Source organism: Chiloscyllium punctatum, chromosome 15 (genome assembly GCF_047496795.1).
Source record: "Chiloscyllium punctatum isolate Juve2018m chromosome 15, sChiPun1.3, whole genome shotgun sequence".
Taxonomy (NCBI): domain Eukaryota; kingdom Metazoa; phylum Chordata; class Chondrichthyes; order Orectolobiformes; family Hemiscylliidae; genus Chiloscyllium; species Chiloscyllium punctatum.
Genome location: NC_092753.1, coordinates 99,015,790 through 99,035,826, shown reverse-complemented (window position 1 = coordinate 99,035,826; position 20,037 = coordinate 99,015,790). Strand labels below are relative to the sequence as shown.

Sequence of the window (20,037 nt, the reverse complement as noted above, 5' to 3'; positions counted from 1 at the left end):
TTAAAGATTCTAGAAATCTGAAGAGCAGATCAGGCTGCCACGAGAAGCAGTTTTAATATTTCAGAATCGTGATCTTTTGTCAGGATGCATAGCTGCCCATTAAATCTCCTTCCATAGACCCCATAGTATCTGTCGTGTTACTGACTCGACCCACACATGTAGCGAAGAATGTTCTGTGTGTTAATCATGCAAAGTGCAGAAAATTCATCCATCATAACTTCAATACTCAACCGTGCTTTACTGATTTACTTTTCCTAAAACTTTGGAATTGCTGCCTCCGAGAATGTTTGATTACCTTTTCCCATGTGTACAGCTTTAATTCCCAATTTTAATGTAATATTCATCTGGTTTGTTTTAACCGTGCCTTTCTATTATTGATGGGACTTTGCTCCACATTTCCCACAATTCTGGGGTGGGTGGTATAATGTAATTATTTTTCATTTGTTGTCTTGTTTGAAGTTGGATAATATTCCCTTGTGCCATCTAGATGGTATCAATTTTGTTGAGACTCTCTAAACTTTGAATCCTCAGAGCACTCGAGGTGGCTATTTGACTTTTCTCTGACATTTTGTCTTTGAAGACAAGTTAAAGTTAAGTCTGTTGAAACAAGGCATGAAGTGCCATCTCTTCATGTAATTGAGTCCTTTCTGTGATGGCAAACTGCAACTCCTTCCCTTGCCCTGTTCTTTTCTTTTGCAAGTTGCAGCCTTTGAAAGCCAGGTCTCACGTCTCCATGTCAGTGCTGTCTGATTTCACCTGGTCTGTTTTATTTCCACAGCTCTATGAGCACAGCACAGTTGCGGTGGCTGGTCTCTCGCTATTTAGAGTCTTAGCTTTGTCTGAATGTAGCATTTTCTGTGTGTGTTTATCTAATAGATTATTCCACAACATGACAAAGCCTATGAAAGATTAAAGTTCCTCCTACCAGGTTAATTTATGTCTCATTGGCTCTAAGCTTCAATAAAAATAATATCTCAGTAGAATAGATTGCCCTCAACTTGTTTGTGTGTACAAGTGTTTCTAACATCACTATTTGATGACCTTCCTCTAACTGTAAGGTTAGCCTTCTAATGAACTCCTAAACCAAAGTAATCATCTCTCACTATTGACCTTGTCAAACTCCTTGATCATTTTAAAAACCACCATGTAGTCATTATCATTGATACTTAAAGTATTGTGAGTTTATACAACTTGCTGTCATAGTTTACCATGTTTTGGGGTGTCCCTGACAGTGGTAGTGTAACTGAGCTAGTAATACAGAGGCCCAAATTGGTGGGGTGGAGATATTGGTTTAAATCCCAATACTGCAGCTGATGCAATTTAAATTCAGTTCGTAAGTGTGGAATATAAAGCAGATCACGGTCGTGGCAACCATAAAACCATGACTGATTGTCATAAAAACCCACTTGGCTCACTTATGTGCTTTCTGGAAAGGAATTCTGCTGATAATGATTCCATACTCACAAAAATAAGCTTGTCAAAAAACCAAAAGAGAAAATGCTAGAAAATCTCAGCAGGTCTGGCAGCATCTGTAAGGAGAGAAAAGAGCTGGCGTTTCGAGTCTGCCCTCTGAAATGACTTAGAAATTAGGGATGGATAATTAGAGATAAGCAACAAATGTCAGTTTTGCCTTCAATGCTCATGTTACATGAAAAAATAAAGAAGCCATTTTGGTAAATCAGTGCTGCTGCTGCTGCTGTTCTGAGGCTGGCTATATCCTGCCACCTCCCAGAAACTGTTCACACAACGCAGCAGTTCTGCTCTGGAATTGCATTGCAGTCCAGCTGTCCCAAGACAGCGAAAATGAGTAAGTAGATACCTAGTGATTATGGGATAGTTAGCCCAACGCAGCAGGAGAAAAGCACAAGAGCGCTCCCGAGGTATTAATAATGAACATTGAAAAGTGCACATTCACAGGGAGCAATCACCACAGGTTTAAATGTAATAGATCAAGCCTTGCAAAGTGACTGAATTCTTTGAACTGATAACTGAGCTAGTGCAGGAGGGTAAATGTGGTTTATTTTGGTTTTTCAGAAGATTTCAAAGTTCATGTATGAGATTATTAAGGATGGTTGGTTGTGGGATGTGAGAGAGATGACAGATTCTCTAAATGGCCTGTAGTAATGGATGTAATATGCTTTACCTCAGAAACATAACTAGTGATGTTCCTTGGGGATCTAGTGCAGGGGACCTGCTATTTACAATAGATGTGAATGATCTGGAACAAGCTGCCTGCAGTACAGCGTTAATAAGCTTGTGATAATGTGAAGATATGTGGGCCAGTAAAAAACATAAAGGTGACTGACTATCTTTGGTGAAACTTGGTGCAATTTAATGGATATCTGTGATATTATTAATGTGTAATCACACAGGGCAATGGGAAGACATAACTCCCATTAAGATCTCAGTACAATAAAAAGGACAGAAAAAAAGGATTGCACCAGAGCTGTGAGTTAAAGTATAGGAAAATGAATAATTGGAGCTTTTTTACTTCAGAAAGGTGTACACACAGAGGAAAAGTAATAGAGACTTTTAACACTGTAAATCAGTTAACACTGTAAATCAGTTAAACGGAGTAGATGTAGAGAGAATATTTCCACTTGCAAGAGAATCCACAATTTGGATCTTGAATTCCTTCTCAGGGAATGAGTTGTGATCACCTTCAAATTATGGCTCACTCAAAATAAACATAGAGATGTACAATACGGAAACAGACCCTTCAGTCCAACCCGTCCATGCTGACCAGATATCCCAACCTAATCTAGTCCCACCTGCCAGCACCCGGCCCATATCCCTCCAAACTCTTCCTATTCATATACCCATCCAAATGCCTCTTAAATGTTTAAATTGTACCAGCCTCCTCCACTTCCTCTGGCAGCTCATTCCATACCCGCATCACGTTTTACGTGTAAAGGTCGGTACCTTTTAAATCTTTTCCCCCTCACCCTAAACGTATGCCCTCTACTTGTGGACGACTCCACCCTGGGGATAAGACTTTGCCTATTTACTCTATCCATGCCCCTCATGATTTTATAAATCTCTATATGGTCACCCCTCAGCCTCTAATGCTCCAGGGAAAACAACCCAGCCTATTCAGCCTCTCCCTATAGCTCAAACCCTCCAACCCTGGCAACAGAAATAGATCATTTACCATCTATATCAGTACATCAATAAAATGGAATAACCTCTATTTCTATGGAGCCTTGCAAACAGTTCCAAAGTACTTCACAGCCAACTAAATACTTTGGAAATAGCATCAGTGATGTAGACAGGTAATTTCCACACAGCAAGAATCTGCAGTCATGTAATAACTAGTTTTTTTGGATGAAGTTGGCTAAGGGATAAACATTAGTAATCATTTAATTCACCATTTGTTCCCATTTACTTCTATTCCTCTTTCCCTCGGTCACAAATCCACTCATTCTACTAATGACAGATCCAACTCTTTCAATATGGGCAGAGATCTCTGGTTCACCTTACATGACTAATGCATCTCAAGACCCTAAGGTAGTTGTGAAATTCACATAGGATTTACCCTGTCTCAACTGCTCCATGGTACAAACAAGAGAGAGTTTGGGTGACCAACATCTCTCAGACTTGGGTTGTTGGCCCTGCAATTACCCCAATTTATTGATAGATTGAGCTTATCGCTGCTCAGAAGTAACTTTGTGATTCAACAATCAGAAGTCATGACTTGAGCTCCTATTTTTCCAGCTCCTCAGTTCTACACATCAGTACTGGTGAAACTAACCTAAATATGAAAAGCAGTAGTGACCCAGTTCACACACAACACTTCTTCAGCACTCTAACTGGGATAAGCTGATGTTTTGCAAAAATTAAACATCTCTGTTGCTGCTTATTTCTTTTGTTTGAGTCCAGGTGTGATTCCACTGTCAGTGAAAAACCAGTGATGCGCAACCCTTAATCAGAGGTATTTATATTTATATGAATAGGACAGCAACAGCAACATTTCTCAAATCTGCAGATAAGATGTGATGGCTGTGTGATTCTGAATGGCATGCAGCACATATGCATGCATTGTCATCATCCAGTGAACTGACCATGTGAATGTATGGGAGAAAACACAGTATAGACGGAGGCCATTTAATCCACTGTGCTCCTGCTGGCTTAAGGAAAGTTTTCCAGTCTCTTTCCTTTATGATGGTACCTCAAATATGTGGGTTTTAAATATGGTGAGAGCTTCTGCCTATACCAGTGTTTTACACAGTGAGCTCGACCTCCACCGCCCTCTCTGAGTGAAAAACGTTTGTAATTCAGCTCGAATCGTCTACTCTGTGCCATATAAGTATTGAACTCTGTGTCAAGATACATAGCTCCTCCTTATCCACTCTCCAGAGGCTTTTTGTCATTTATTCCCTTCAATTAAATCTCCCTAAGGTCCAAAGAAAAAGTCCAAATTTTGTCTCATCACCAAAATGTTCCATTCCTGGTAACTTCATTAATCTCCTCTTATCCTTACAAATGCAGTCATATCAATCACATAATGTGTGACCAGAACTGTACGCAACACTCTAACTGGAGTGCAGCTAATGTTTTGGCATCACCTTTGTGTTGTTTTATGCTGTGCATTGTCCATTTAAGGAATGTCTGTCTCTGCCGTCTTGACGAACATACCTATCTGTTATGGGGTGTACCAGGATCTGTGGACATACACCCCAAGGTTCCTATGTACATCATTCAGTATACACTTCTCAGGATCATAAAAATTATTGTGTAATCCTTTGCTTTGTTTGTCGTCCCCAAATGCAATGGCTCACACTTGCCAGGATTGAATTCCATTTGCCACTTTTTCAGTTCATTGGTATCCTTCTGTAATAACAGATCTAATCTTTGTAATTACTTGATCATTCTCCACATATTTAAATGATTCATGCATACCACAATGAACAGAACAAGTACTGAGCCCTGAAAACAAGGTGTATGGTATTTATTTAGAAACCAGCATGGGCAAGCTGGTCATGTAGGTAATTTCTAATCTTCGGAGACATTATTCTATACCTCGAGAGGAGATAGGACTTGAACTTGGGCTTTCTGGCTCAGACGCAGAAGCACTATCACTGCATCTCAACAGCCCTGTTAATAATGCATTAATTATATTTAATTGCATTCAGTTGGGCATTAACTGGGGATTGACCTGTGGAAAGAGAAACTGGATTGGGAAATGTATGTTCTTTATGTGTCTCGGTGTATAAATGCTTATAAAAGTGTTTATAGAAAAGGTATATTGACAAACAGGAGCAGGAGGAGACCATTCAGTCCCTTGAGGCTGTTCCATTCAAATAGTTCATGGCTAACCTCAAAACCATTCTTCTGCACTTTGACCTTAGTTCTTAAATTCTTTAATATCGAGAAAAATATATATATATCAGGTTCTCATCTTAGCACTGACATTCTGGAAGAGGTCACAAGTTATTGTTTTGGTCCCTGATCAGCCCAGTTCTTTCATTAGTTATCCTTTGCTCTTTTGGTTTTTTATGAATTTACTTGTCAATATTTTCTCTTGCCCTTAGCTTGCTTTCCTTATTACTTTGAAATTTTACTCCTTAACTTGAAATACTCCTCTCCGCTTTCTGCAGTGTTGAGTTCCTGGCATCTGATATACCTTCTTTTGGATTATCCTAATCTGTGTCCCCTTTGACATAGAGGTAGGTCGACATTCATTGACCCACACCTTCGTTGTAGGAGCAGATTTGTACTAAATTCTCTTGAACTCATCCATTTATTGAAGTTAGTGGAAAGCTAATTAGAATTTCTTGAAACAAAAGTTTGATAACACTAGGAACGGTAGTCAATGCATGTCCTTAATTCAAAGTTAATATCCATGTTATCCTGACTAATAAATGTGCAGATTTAAAGTGAAAACAAAAGTGCCAGAAATACTAAGCAGATCTAGCAGCATTCCTGGTAGAAGAGAGAAGCTAATGGCACAGTGGTTAGCACTGCTGCCTCATAGCGTCAGAGACCCGGGTTCATTTCCCGCCTCAGGCGACTGACTGTGTGGAGTTTGCACATTCCCCCCGTGTCTGCGTGGGTTTGCTCCGGTTTCCTCCCACATTCCAAAGATGTGCAGGTTAGGTGAATTGGCCATGCTAAATTGCCCGTAGTGTTAGGTAAGGGGTAGATGTAGATGTAGGGGTATGAGTGGGTTACGCTTCGGCGGGGCGGTGTGGACTTGTTGGGCCGAAGGGCATGTTTCCACACTGTAAGTAATCTAATCTAATCTAATCTAATCTAATGTTCAGGCCACAATAGCTTTTTCTTTCTCTGAGATACTGTCAGACATGCTGAATGTTTCCTCAGTTTCTGTTTTTTTTCAGATTTCCAGCACTGCAGTATCTTTCTTTTGTTCAATTTTGAAAAATTGGCTGATAATAAGAAATCCCAAGCTCTCTGTTAATTGGCTATAGTGTTTAATGTGTTTGTAGTGTTGGATTTGGCATAAATAAGAGGACTGTATGCACTTGAACTTCCACACCTGCAATATCTCTGATTAAGGAATAGTTAGGTGAAACTTGAAGCCTTGGAACACTTCATTCCACTTGTGTGCACACAAAGTAATAAGCAATTCTACACAAACTGACCTTATTCTAGCTGTGGATCAGAATTCTTGGAGTGGAAGTATGTGGGTTCAATTCCCAACTCCATCCAAAAATTCAGTGCTGGTACTGAGGGAGTGGTGCCTTTCAGCTGAGGTGTTAAATGTCTTCCTGTCAATTGTTGTCTTAAAGCAACACACTTTGATGTACAGTGGGTGAGTTTACTGTTAGGCCAGTATTTGTCATTTGATAAATTAATGAAAACAAAAGATCATCTGGTCATTAGCATGTTGGTGTCTGTGTGATCTTGCTATGCTTAAAGTAGTTGCAATATTAATCTATGTTATAATATTGACAAGACTTCAAAAAAGCATTTCAATGGTATAAGGTGCTTTGGAGCAGCCCGAAGTTGTGAATGGCAACACAGCAATGTAAATTGTGTTTATTTTTCTTCTGACACTACAAAACATGTCTGAGTTGATGAAGGGAGATGCTTAATCTCTTCCCTCTTTGTTTTTAAACGGTGTAAAGATATTAATAGGAGGCAAAGTCAGTTTAAAGTAAAATCAATGCCACTTATCTGATGTGAAGCTGATGTGATGGTGTTCAGGCTGGTCGTCTGTACCCAGCAGAATAGTAGAGAAAACAAATTTTCTGACTTGTGTGTTGTGTAGATCTACCCCTGTCAAGTTGACAATCCAAGAATAGACAACTCTGTACAGAGTGGCACTTCAATTAGTCCACTGTCTGTTTAAAGCAAATGTTATCTATAAAGTACAACAGTATCACAGTAAATCTCTGGTGCACTGAGGTGCACGACTTTTATGAACAATGCATGCAAGAATACATTGACCATCTCTAGTAGTCAGAGTGGAAATGTAAGCTCCTTTTCAGATATAATTAATTTTGTTTTAAAACCTGACATGGTGGGATTTAAATGTTGGGGTGCTAATGCAGTTTTATACTGTTAGGGAAGTAATTGTGAACAGCAACAATAAATATCCATTATTTGAGGATTATCAGATCGACCACAATCTAATTTGATGGTGGAACAAATTCAGTGGGCTGAATAGCCTGTTTCTAATCCTGTTACTGGATTAGTGGTGCTGAAAGAGCACAGCACTTCAGGCAGCATCCAAGAAGCTTCGAAATCGACGTTTCGGGCAAAAGCCCTTCATCAGGAATAAAGGCCTGAAGCGTGGAGAGATAAGCTAGAGGAGGGTGGGGGTGGGGAGAAAGTAGCATAGAGTACAGTGGGGGAGGGGATGAAGGTGATAGGTCAGGGAGGAGAGGGTGGAGTGGATAGATGGAAAAGGAGATAGGCAGGTAGGACAAGTCCGGACAAGTCAAGGGGACAGTTACTGAGCTGGAAGTTTAGAACTAGGGTGAGGTGGGGGAAGGGGAAATGAGGAAACTGTTGAAGTCCACATTGATGCCCTGGGGTTGAAGTGTTCCGAGGCGGAAGATGAGGCGTTCTTGTTCCAGGCGTCTGGTGGTGAGGGAGCAGCAGTGAAGGAGGCCCAGGACCTCCATGTCCTCGGCAGAGTGGGAGGGGGAGTTGAAATGTTGGGCCATGGGGCGGTGTGGTTGATTGGTGCGGGTGTCCCGGAGATGTTCCCTAAAGCGCTCTGCTAGGAGGCACCCAGTCTCCCCAATGTAGAGGAGACCGCATCGGGAGCAACGGGTACAATAAATGATATTAGTGGATGTGCAGGTAAAACTTTGGATGTGGAAGGCTCCTTTAGGGCCTTGGATGGAGGTGAGGGAGGAGGTGTGGGCGCAGGTTTTACAGTTCCTGCGGTGGCAGGGGTAAGTGCCAGGATTGGAGGGTGGGTTATAGGGGGGTGTGGACCTGACCAGGTAGTCACAGTGGGAACGGTCTTTGCGGAAGGCGGAAAGGGGTGGGGAGGGAAATATATCCCTGGTGGTGGGGTCTGTTTGGAGGTGGCGGAAATGTCGGCGGATGATTTGGTTTATGCGAAGGTTGGAAGGGTGGAAGGTGAGCACCAGGGGCGTTCTGTCCTTGTTACGGTTGGAGGGGTGGGGTCTGAGGGCGGAGGTGTGGGATGCAGACGAGATGCGTTGGAGGGCATCTTTAACCACGTGGGAAGGGAAATTGCGGTCTGTAAAGAAGGAGGCCATCTGGTGTGTTCTGTGGTGGAACTGGTCCTCCTGGGAGGCGGAGGCGGAGGAATTGGGAATACGGGATGGCATTTTTGCAAGAGATAGGGTGGGAAGAGGTGTAATCCAGGTAGTTGTGGGAGTCGGGGGGTTTGTAAAAAATGTCAGTGTCAAGTCGGTCGTCATTAATGGAGATGGAGAGGTCCAGGAAGGGAAGGGAGGTGTCAGAGATGGTCCAGGTAAATTTAAGGTCAGGGTAGAATGTGTTGGTGAAGTTGATGAATTGCTCAACCTCCTCGCGGGAGCACGAGGTGGCGCCAATGCAGTCATCAATGTAGCGGAGGAAGAGGTGGGAGTGGTGCCGGTGTAATTACGGAAGATCAACTGTTCTACATAGCCAACAAAGAGACAGGCATAGCTGGGGCCCATACGTGTGCCCATGGCTACTCCTTTGGTCTAGAGGAAGTGGGAGGATTCAAAGGAGAAATTGTTAAGGGTGAGGACCAGTTCGGCCAAACGAATGAGAGTGTTGGTGGAAGGGTACTGTTGGGGACGTCTGGAGAGGAAAAAAATAGAGGGCTTGGAGGCCCTGGTCATGGCGGATGGAGGTGTAGAGGGATTGGATATCCATGGTGAGGATGAGGCGTTGGAGGCCAGGGAAACGGAAGTCTTGGAGGAGGTGGAGGGCGTGGGTGGTGTCTCGAACGTATGTGGGGAGTTCCTGAACTTGGGGGATAGGACAGTGTTGAGGTAGGTAGAGATGAGTTCACTGGGGCAGGAGCATGCTGAGACAATGGGTCGGCCAGGGTGGTTAGGCTTGTGGATCTTGGGAAGGTGGTAGAACCAGGCAGTGCGGGGTTCCCGGACTATGAGGTTGGAAGCTGTGGGTGGGAGATCTCCTGAGGTGATGAGGTTCTGTATGGTTTGGGAGATAATGGTTTTGTGATGGGGAGTGGGGTCATGGTCGAGGGGGCAGTAGGAAGAGGTGTCCTCGAGTTGACGGTTGGCTTCAGTGGTGTAGAGGTCAGTGCGCCAGACTACCACTGCGCCCCCTTTATCCACTGGCTTGATGGTGAGGTTGGGATTGGAGCCGAGGGATTGGAGGGCTGCGGGTGGTGAGGGTGAGAGGTTGGAGTGGGGGAGGGAGGTAGACAGGTTGAGGCGATTAATGTCCCGGCAGCAGTTGGAAATGAAGAGGTCGAGGGCAGGTAATAGGCCAGCGCGGGGTGTCCAGGTGGATGCAGTGTGTTGGTGTTGGGCGAAGGGGTCCTCGGAAGGTGGGCGGGAGTCCTGATTGTGAAAGTAAGCTCGGAGGCGGAGGCGACAGAAGAATTGTTCGATGTCACGGTGCGTATTAAATTCATTGATGCGTGGACGGAGGGGGATGAAGGTGAGTCCTTTGCTGAGGACTGATCGTTGGTCCTCAGTGAGGGGGTGGTCTGGGGGGACGGTGAAAACTTGGTAGGGCTGAGAGCTGGAATCTGGTGTGGGTGTAGAGCTGGGAGTGGGGGCGGAACCTGTAACTGGAGTGGGTGTGATGGTGGGGGGAATGGGGGTGGAGTCATGAGCAGGGGTAGTGTTCCCCTCGGGGTTCTGGGGGCTGGGGATAGTGACAGTGGGGTCTGTGGGGGGCATGTCAGCAGAATGCAGGTGAGTGCCGCTGGTGGGGGCGGAAGTGGTGGTGACCATGGCAGTGCGGGTCGCGGAAGTCACTGAGCATGTGACATCAGCGATGATGTGAAGGGCGGAAGTGATGTCACTTGTGATGCATGAGGAATTGTGAGGGGTGGAAGTGGTTGTGGGAGTGGCCATGATGGGGGCAGAAGTGACATCAGCGTGGGGGTGGCAGCTGCATCAGCCGCATGGCTAATGGCGGAATAGATTCCGAGGCCAGGGGAATCTTCTGGAATGTTTGAGGAGCGCTGGTTATGGAGGTGGGTGGATAAAATTTTGTTGTACTTACAGTTTTTGATGTTTGAGATAGAATTGAAATACTGTTTGTTGAGAGTATGAATTCTCCTGAGGATGTAGTACAGAGTGGGTCCCTTGTAATTCTGGCCCTCAGCTGAGGCAGGGCTGACTGTAGAGTGGTTAGGTGCTGCCTGAACTGCTGTGCTCTTCCAGCACCACTAATCCAGAATCTGGTTTCCAGCATCTGCAGTCATTGTTTTTACCTTGTTTCTAATCCTATGTCTTGCAGTCTTAGAGCAGCAGTTTACTTTCCATTTGTTTGTTCTTGGAAGCCTGTTGTTTCTCCATCTGCCAATCTAATGAAATAGAATCATTATACTTCCTTCTAGTGTGAGAACAAGCATCTTTAATTCTCAGTATGTGCAGTAATAAGCCTGTATTGTATTCCCTTTAGTGTAGAAGTCTCAGGTGTGACCTGATCACATGTCTGCACAGTAAGTAGAGAGAAATTACTTGCTTTGATTGAAGAGCAACATCAGAACAAGGACATTGAACCTGTAACTGAGAGCTTGGGAATAGAGGGATGATGTTGAGTGACACCTCTTATTGCAAAGTAGGTGTGGAAATCTGGAACTCTCTTCCCCATCTCCCCCCCCCCCCCCCCCAAATATTTATGAACGCCTGTTGGCTATTTTGAGCTTGTAAAGCTGAGAATAGAAAAGGGACCCTCTTGTGGCACGGTGGCAGCATCCAATCCCTGGATCAGGAGGCCTAGGTTCAAGTCCCACCTGCTCTGTGTAATTACATCTCTGAACAGGTTGGTTAGAAAAAAATACAAAAGCAAAATGTTGTGGATGCTGGCAATCGCAGCAGGATAGGAGCATCAATCTGAATGATTACTTTGCATCAGTGTTCACTGAGGAGAAGGACATGAATGTTGAGATGAGAGATAATAATACTCTGGATCACGTTGACATAAGTAGGGAAGATGTGTTGCGTAGGCTAAAGGTTATTAAGATAGACAAATCCCCAGGACCAGATGGGATCTATTCCAGGTTGTTGAGGGAGGTGAGAGAGGAAATAGCTGGGGCCCTGACAGATATCTTATCCTTAAATACAAGTGGAGTGGCAGAGGACTGGAGATTTTCTCATGTTGTCCCCTTGTACAAGAAGGATAGTAGCGATATTCCAGGTAACTACAGACCAGTGAGCCTGACGTCAGTGGTGGGAAAGTTGCTAGAAAGGTACTGAGGGATAAAATTTATTTGTATCTGGTAAAAATTGGGCTTATCACTGATAAGCAACATGGCTTTGTGCGGGGAGATCGTGCCTTGCCAACTTTAATAGAGTTCTTCGAGGAAGTAACCAAGTTGATAAATGAAGTGAAGGCTGTAAATATCATATACATGGACTAATGTAAGGCGTTTGATAAGGTTCCCCACAGTAAACTAATGGCGAAAGTGAAGTCACATGGTGTGCAGGGTGTTCAAGCTTGGTGGATAAAGAACTGGTTGAGCAACAAGAGTCAGAGAGTAGTAGTTGAAGGGAGTTTCTCGAAATGGAGAAAGGTGACCAGTGGTGTTCCACAGGGGTCAGTGTTGGGGCCACTGTTGTTTGTAATATACATAAATGATCTAGAAGAGGGCACTGATGGTATGATCAGCAAGTTTGCTGAAGGCACGAAGATTGGTGGAGTAGCAGAAAGCATAAGGGATTGACAAAGAATATAGGTGAATATCAATAAACTGGAGAGTTAGGTGGAGAAGTGGCAGATGGCGTTCAATCCAGGCAAATGTGAGGTGATGGATTTTGGGATGTTTAATTCTAAGGTGAATTATACAGTAAATGGAAGAGCATTGGGAAAAGTTGCTGAGTAGAGAGTCTGGGATTGTCCATTGTACCCTGAAGGTGGCTGCACAGGTGGATAGAGTGGTCAAGAAGGCATATAGTATGCTTGCCTTCATCGGACGGGGTATTGAGTATAAGAGCTGGCAGGTCATGTTAAAATTGTACAAGTCTTTGGTTTGGCCACATTTAGAATATTGTGTACAGTTCTGGGCGCCACATTACCAAAAGTATGTGGACGCTTTGGAGAGGGTGCAGAGAAGGTTTACAAGGATGTTGCCTGGTATGGAAGGTGCTAGCTATGAAGAGAGGTTGAGTAGGTTCAGTTTATTTTCATTAAAAAAAAAGGAGATTGAGGGGGGACCTGAATGAGGTTTATGAAATCATGAAGGGTATAGACAGGGTGGATAGAGATAAGCTTTTTCCCAGGGTGAAGGATTCAATAACGCAAGGTCATGCTTTAAAGGTGAGAGGTGAACAGTTTAAGGGGCATACACGTGCCAAGTACTTTACACAGAGGGTGGTGGGTGCCTGGAACACATTGCCTGCAGAGGTAGTAGAGGCAGGCACGGTAGATTCATTTAAGATGCATCTGGACAGATGCATGAGTAGGTGGGGAGCAGAGGGATACAGATTCTTAGGAATTGGGCAACAGGTTTAGACCATAAGACATCGGAGTGGAAGTAAGGCCATTCGGCCCATCGGGTCCACTCCGCCATTCAATCATGGCTGATGCACATTTCAGCTCCACTTGCCAGCGTTCTCCCCGTAGCCCTTAATTCCTCTCGACAACAAGAACCTATCAATCTCAGCCTTGAAGACATTTAGCGTCCCGGCTTCCACTGCACTCCGTGGCAATGAATTCCACAGGCCCACCACTCTCTGGCTGAAGAAATGTCTCCGCATTTCCGTTCTGAAATGACCCCCTCTAATTCTAAGGCTGTGTCCACGGGTCCTAGTCTCCTCGCCTAACGGAAACAATTTTCTAGCATCCACCTTTTCAAAGCCATGTATTATTTTGTACGTCTCTATTAGATCTCCCCTTAATCTTCTAAACTCCAACGAATACAATCCCAGTATCCTCAGCCGTTCCTCATATGCTAGACCTGCCATTCCAGGGATCATCCGTGTGAATCTCCGCTGGACACGTTCCAGTGCCAGTATGTCCTTCCTGAGGTGTGGGGACCAAAACTGGACACAGTACTCCAAATGGGGCCTAACCAGAGCTTTATAAAGTCTTAGTAGTACATCTCTGCTTTTATATTCCAACCCTCTTGAGATAAGAGACAACATTGCATTCGCTTTCTTAATCACAGACTCAACCTGCATGTTTACCTTTAGAGAATCCTCGACTAGCACTCCCAGATCCCTTTGTGCTTTGGCTTTATTAAGTTTCTCACCATTTAGAAAGTAGTCCATGCTTTTATTCTTTTTGCCAAAGTGCAAGACCTCGCACTTGCTCACGTTAAATTCCATCAGCCATTTCCTGGACCACTCTCCCAACCTGTCTAGACCTGTTTAGGCAGTGGATTTGGATCGGCACAGGCTTAGAGGGCCGAAGGGCCTGTTCCTGGGCTGTAAATTTTGTTTTTCTTTACATCGAACAAAGAATGTTCATGTTTTGGATCTTGAGAAAAATCAAGTCCTACATTTATTTGAAACTGAGATTATTTTCTGCTGGATGACAGTATCATGGTACAGACTAGCCACTTCTAATGAAATGGTACATTAAGTTTGATGAACCAAAATGAATATTATGTTTCCTAACAATAAAACAATGAATTGTGAATGCTGACAATCTGGAACAGAAATTGCTGGAGAAACTCAGCAGGTCTGGCAACATCTGCGGGGAGAAAGCAGAATTAACTTTGTTGTTCCAATGACTTGATTAGTCTCATGTTTCCAACAAGGAGAACGTTGAGAATGGAAGCCAACCTAAATAGGAAGAGGTTAAAGACTTATGGTTAAACATTAGAGAATAAAGGTGGAAGCTTTTGTTCAGGAATCACAGATTACCTCAAAGGACCAGGGGTCAAAGTTGTACATGGTTTGAAATCACAATCAGCAGGTGAGATACAATGCAGGAGTTAAAGAAATAGAGGCATTGCATCTGTAACAGATAAGAAAGATTCACTAATGTAGGATCCATTAAACATATGGTGAAGCATAGAATTGTACAGTACAGAAGAGGCCCTTTGGTCCATCGAGTCTGTTCTGGCAAAACTGCTTCAATTATGCACTGGTTCAACCTTTCATCATTTGGCCCATAGCCTGAATGTGATGATATTGTGTGAACATTTCAAGTACTCATCTAAATACCTTTTTTGAAGGTTGTGAGGTTTTCCACCTGTTATACCCTCCCATGCAGTAGGGTAAAAGGATTTTCCTCAAGTCTCCTCTAAACTTCATGCCTGTCACCTTAACATTACACCCCTTTGTTCTTAACCCATCAGTAAAGGGAAGCAGCTGCTTTCTATCCACTCAATGTCCATCAGAATCATATGCACCTCTATGAGAGAGCCACTCAAACTTTTTATTATTCTAAATGAAACAACCCAAGCTTATCTGGCCACTCTTCATAACTAAGGGGCTCCATACTGGAATCTCTTCTGTAATAACATTGCTCCCATAGTGTGGTAACTGGAACTGCACACGGGTTAGGCCATAGCTGAAGTATTAAGTTTTGTACAGCTCCAACATAACCTCTCTGCTCTTATAACCACAACTGATAAAGACAGGTGTCCTGTATACCTTCTTAACTACCCAATTAACCTGCCTTGCCACCTTCTGGGATCTGTGAACAAGCTCTCTGAGATGCCCTTTTGGGTTTCTTAGTGTCCTGCCATTCATCTTGGACCACCTTGTCTTGATACATTTTTCAAAGTATATCACCTCATACTTTTCAGGGCTAAGTTCATCTGCCACTGATCTGCCCATGTGACCAATTCATCTAATTCCTCCTGTAACCTAAGGCTTTCTTCCTCACTCTCAACCACCTGGCCAATCTTCATATCATCGGCAAACTTTACTTGCATCTTCCCTTCTCAGCATATTTCTTATATATTGGTTTTATATATACCATTGAACGTTAACAAACCCAGCGCTGATCCCTATAGTATATCTTTGGACACTGGCCTTTTCTCACACACAGTCTTGTACCACCACCCTCTCCTATCACTAAGCCAATTTTGGATCCAACTTGTCAAGTTATCCCGATCCCATGTGCTCTTACCCTCTTTATTAGTTTTCCAAATGGGACTTTGTCAAACCCTTTGCTAAAATCCATAATGAAATAAACTACATCAACAGCGCAAGTTTTCTGTCCACCTGCACAACTCCTCAACAATATGTAGACAGGACTATCTTCTGACAAAACCATGCCGACTGGCCTTAGTCTAACCTTGCCTCCCCTAAGCGAAGATTAGTTATGTCCTTCAGATTTTTCCCCAACAGTTTCCTTGCGGTTGATGTGAGACTCATTAGTCTGAATTTCTCTGGTTTATCTCAATCACCTTTCTTGAAATAGATCAGCATTAGTTGTCCTCCAGTCCTCTGGCACCTTTCCTGTGGCTAGAGAGGAATTAAACATTTGAGTCTGAAGTCCTTGTAGTCATCTTGAGCTAATGAGGGAGTTAGTCTAGAACCAGTCGGGATCAACTTTGTAAAGCTTCTCTCTGTCCAAAGTGATGTTCTTTCCCTCCTGTATGCTCATTAATTTACTTTTTTTTTCATAGTGATCAGATCATTGTCTCATTTCAATTGCCTTCTTTAGTACTTTCCTCAATCAGGAGGAGAGCCATTTCTGTTCACTCAATTCTGTATACGGTTAGAAGACAATGAGTTTTGATGCTGATGAAGAGACTTCAGTGTGACATGGCTTTGGCAATATTTGGAATGCGCTCCTCCAAGGGCAATGGCAGCAAAGTATGTAATAATATTCAGAGATGGATTGATAGATTGTTGAAATAGAAGAATAATTACAGGGCCATGAGGAGCTGGCATAGGTGCAACGGACTGATTGGCAGCCTGTGCATCATGATTCTGTGGCTTGGATTGAATGCTCCCTCATGGCAGGGCTGAGGACAAATTGAATCTAGCAGGGGCCTGCTCCCCCTAGGTTTTGATGGGCAAGTGCCAAATAGTGGGCCATAAGTAATTATCCTTAAGAGCAAATATCATGCTTTCTGCCCCCCAACAGTCACTTAGCTCTGAAATAGCGGCAGGACAGTCATTTTACCCTTTACAAGACTTGTACCTTGACATTTTAGGTAGGGGAAGGGATGATGGATCCATGGTACCTTGTGTCATTCAACTCATGATTCTACAATGCTGGAAACACAGAATGAGTCAATATCATTTGAAATTCAGAAAGGTAGGTTAACATTGCTCATACAATGTTTTTGTCAGAGCTCTTCTGATGAAAGGTCTTCAGCTGAAACACAAACTATTCTTTCTTTCCTTTTTTGAAATATTAATGCAGCTGCTATGCTTCTTTTTACCATAGTTACAGACAGTGCATAGCAGTGAGCAAGACCTCCTAATTGTGCTTATAGTTGCAGTGACATCTGCCAGCTTTTTATTTTGTGAAGCTGGCGACTTTTGTGTGTAGCTGGATTAAAAATCCTGTGATTGGTTGAACCTAGATTCTGTCTCTTCAAACAAAATTAGTGGTGCTATTATCTGATTTGTAAAACAAGTCAGCTATTGCCACAGAATTTTTATCTGTTACCTGCTACTTAATTGCTTTTCTATTGCATAATAACTGCTGAAAAATTTGCGTATAAATTTAATCTGTTTTAATACGAAAGGACTGGGGAGCCTGACGGAAAATAGATAATGAAATTTTTAAACAATTTTGATTGTCACTTTCTACTCTGTCTAATGTGATTTAGTTTTAACTAAGTGTTTGTGCCACAGGGACAATGTCTAAACTGTAACTCCTCTTAATGACTGCAGATATTGAAAGAGTTGAAAGATGAAGACTGGAACATGGGTAATATTATCTACACATTAACAAACCGACGATATGGAGAGAAGTGTATTGCCTATGCTGAGAGCCATGACCAGGTAATCCCTTATCCAGAATTGGTTGACCCGTTGTTGTTGTTCGAGCTGTGTGCATTGATCATATGTCCATTTCATCACTGGGGTAGCCTTGTTCCTCTTCTGTCTTATTGCCTAACTGGGCTCCATCTCAGCTCAGCTTTACTGAGAAGCCCTCACCCATGATTATTCCCATACACATTGTATCTCCATTGAGAACTACGCTACCTAGTTGTCAACTCTCAGCAATTATCCTTGTATTTGATGACCGATATTGGCTCTAAGTCAACGTGTAATTTGACTTTAAAATTCTCCTCAGTTTCAAATCCCTTCATAGCCTCACTCCCATTTCCTATCTATGCAATCACCTGCAGTCCCTCAGCATTCGGAGGTATCTGCACTGCTCTCGTTTAGACCTCTGGAACATCCCTGATTTTAATCGCTCCACCATTGGTAGACTGGTACCTTTTGGTTGCCTGGGCACTAAGCTCTGGAATTCCCTCCTTCCACCTCCCAGCCTCTTTGACTTTTTTTCCTTTTTAAGACATTCCTTAAAGCCTACCTTATCTGATCAGTGTAATTCAGTGGTAAAGTTTGCTTTATAGTACTCTTGTGAAGCATCTTTGAACATTTGTGTGTCATAGGCACTATATAAGCAATAAGCTTTCTTTGTTACTTTTAGATGTCATTATCCTGACATGCCTCTAGCCAGTCTTCAATTTTCCACTCTGAAATGATCCAAAGTTCTATTACTCATATCTTAACTGTCACTAAGTCCCTTGTACCAATCATCCTGTTCGCCCCTCAGTGACCTAAGTGTTATAACCCATTCTGGCCTTTTCAGTTTACCAGTATACAGTGCTAATATTGAAATCTTTATTAAATAGAGTACAAGAACATGGTGGTTGGGTTGACTTATATTAACACAGAATTGTTACGCAGAACGAGACCGTTTGCCTGCTATTCACTGAGATAATGTCTAATTTCATAATCCTCAACTTCACTTTCTTGCTTTTCCCTATAACCATTGATCCCTTACTATTAAACGTCTGGCTATCTCAGCCTTGAATATTTGATGACCCAGCCTTGACAGCCCTCTGTAGTGAAGAATTTCATGGATTCACACCTGTCTAGAAGAAATCCCTCCTCATCTCTGTCTTAAATGTGCAAATTCTTATTCTGAAGTTACACGCTCTGGTCTTAGTCTCTCCCACAGCAGAGAATAACTTTCAATAAAAGGTCACTTGTCATTCTTCTCAACTTCAATGCGTACAAGCCCAACTGCTTAACAGCTCCGCCTATAAAAAACCCTCTATTTCCAGAATCTACTGAACCTTCTTTGGACTACCTTTAATGGCAGCATACCTATCCTTGGTAACAGAACCACAGCAATATTTCAGGTGTAGTCTGACTCATGCATTGTACTAGGTAAAAACAATGACTGCAGATGCTGAAAACCAAATACTGGATTAGTGGTGCTGGAAGAGCACAGCAGTTCAGGCAGCATCCAGCGAGCAGCGAAATTGACGTTTCAGGCAAAAGCCCTTCATCAGGAATAATTGTAATGTTATATCAAGGCTTCCCTATTTTTATATTCCGTTCCCTTTGACAGTACATTAACTGTCCTCAGCTGGGAAAGTGGTCAAAAATGTTTTATTGACTTTAATATTGCTTCACTGATCCTATTCTACGATACTGTCTGGAAGCATTACGTGAGGTCAGGATATGTGTTAATTGATGATTGAAATGCAAGAGGCCTAACAGGGAAGGCAGATGAACTCTCAGCATGGTAAGGAACATGGGACTGGGATATCACAGCAGAAAACATAGAAGGTTACAGTGCAGTACAGACCCTTTGGCCCTCGATTATTTCGCTGACCTGAGAAGTTAATCTGATGCTTATCTAACCTACACTATTCCATTATTATCCATATGTATGTCCAATGCCCTGAACATTTGTGAGTCTACTGTTCTTCAAGGAAGGCCATTCCACGCCCCTACTACTCTCTGAGTAAAGAAACTACCCCTGATAACTGTCCTAAATCTATCACCCTTCAATTTAAAGCTATGTCCCCTCATGTTAGCCTTCACCATCCAAGGAAAAAAGCTCTCCCTGTCCACCCTATCTAACCCTCTGATTATCTTATACATCTCGATTAAGTCATCTCTCAACCTTCTTCTCTCCATTGAAAACAGCCTCAGTTCCCTCAGTCTTTCCTTGTAAGACCTTCCTTCCATACCAGGCAATATCCTAGTAAATCTCTTCTGAACCCTTTCCAAAGCTTCCACATCCAGGTGCGGCCTTACCAGTGTCTTGTACAACTGAAGCATGACCTCGTAGCTCCGAAACTCAATCACCCTGCTAATAAACAGCAACGCACCTTATGCCTTCTTAACAACCCAATCAACCTGAGTGGCAACTTTGAGGGGTTCATGCACCTGGACACCGAGATCTCTCTGTTCATCTACACTGCCAAGAATTGTACTATTAACCCAGTACACTGCATTCCTGTTATTTCTTCTGAAGTGAGCTACCTTACACTTCTCTGTATTAAACTCT

At 43.0% G+C, this 20,037-nt stretch overlaps 1 protein-coding gene across 3 annotated transcripts in view; it reads left to right on the top strand.

The window, feature by feature from the left end:
* gbe1b (glucan (1,4-alpha-), branching enzyme 1b) overlaps nucleotides 1-20,037 on the top strand; it is a 591,749-nt gene that overhangs the window by 422,650 nt on the left and 149,062 nt on the right. For all 3 annotated transcript variants that reach the window (XM_072585795.1, XM_072585794.1, XM_072585793.1), the window contains exon 11: nucleotides 17,391-17,501. In XM_072585795.1, coding sequence (XP_072441896.1) covers nucleotides 17,391-17,501 — 111 coding nt within the window. The remainder of the gene's footprint in view (nucleotides 1-17,390; nucleotides 17,502-20,037) is intronic.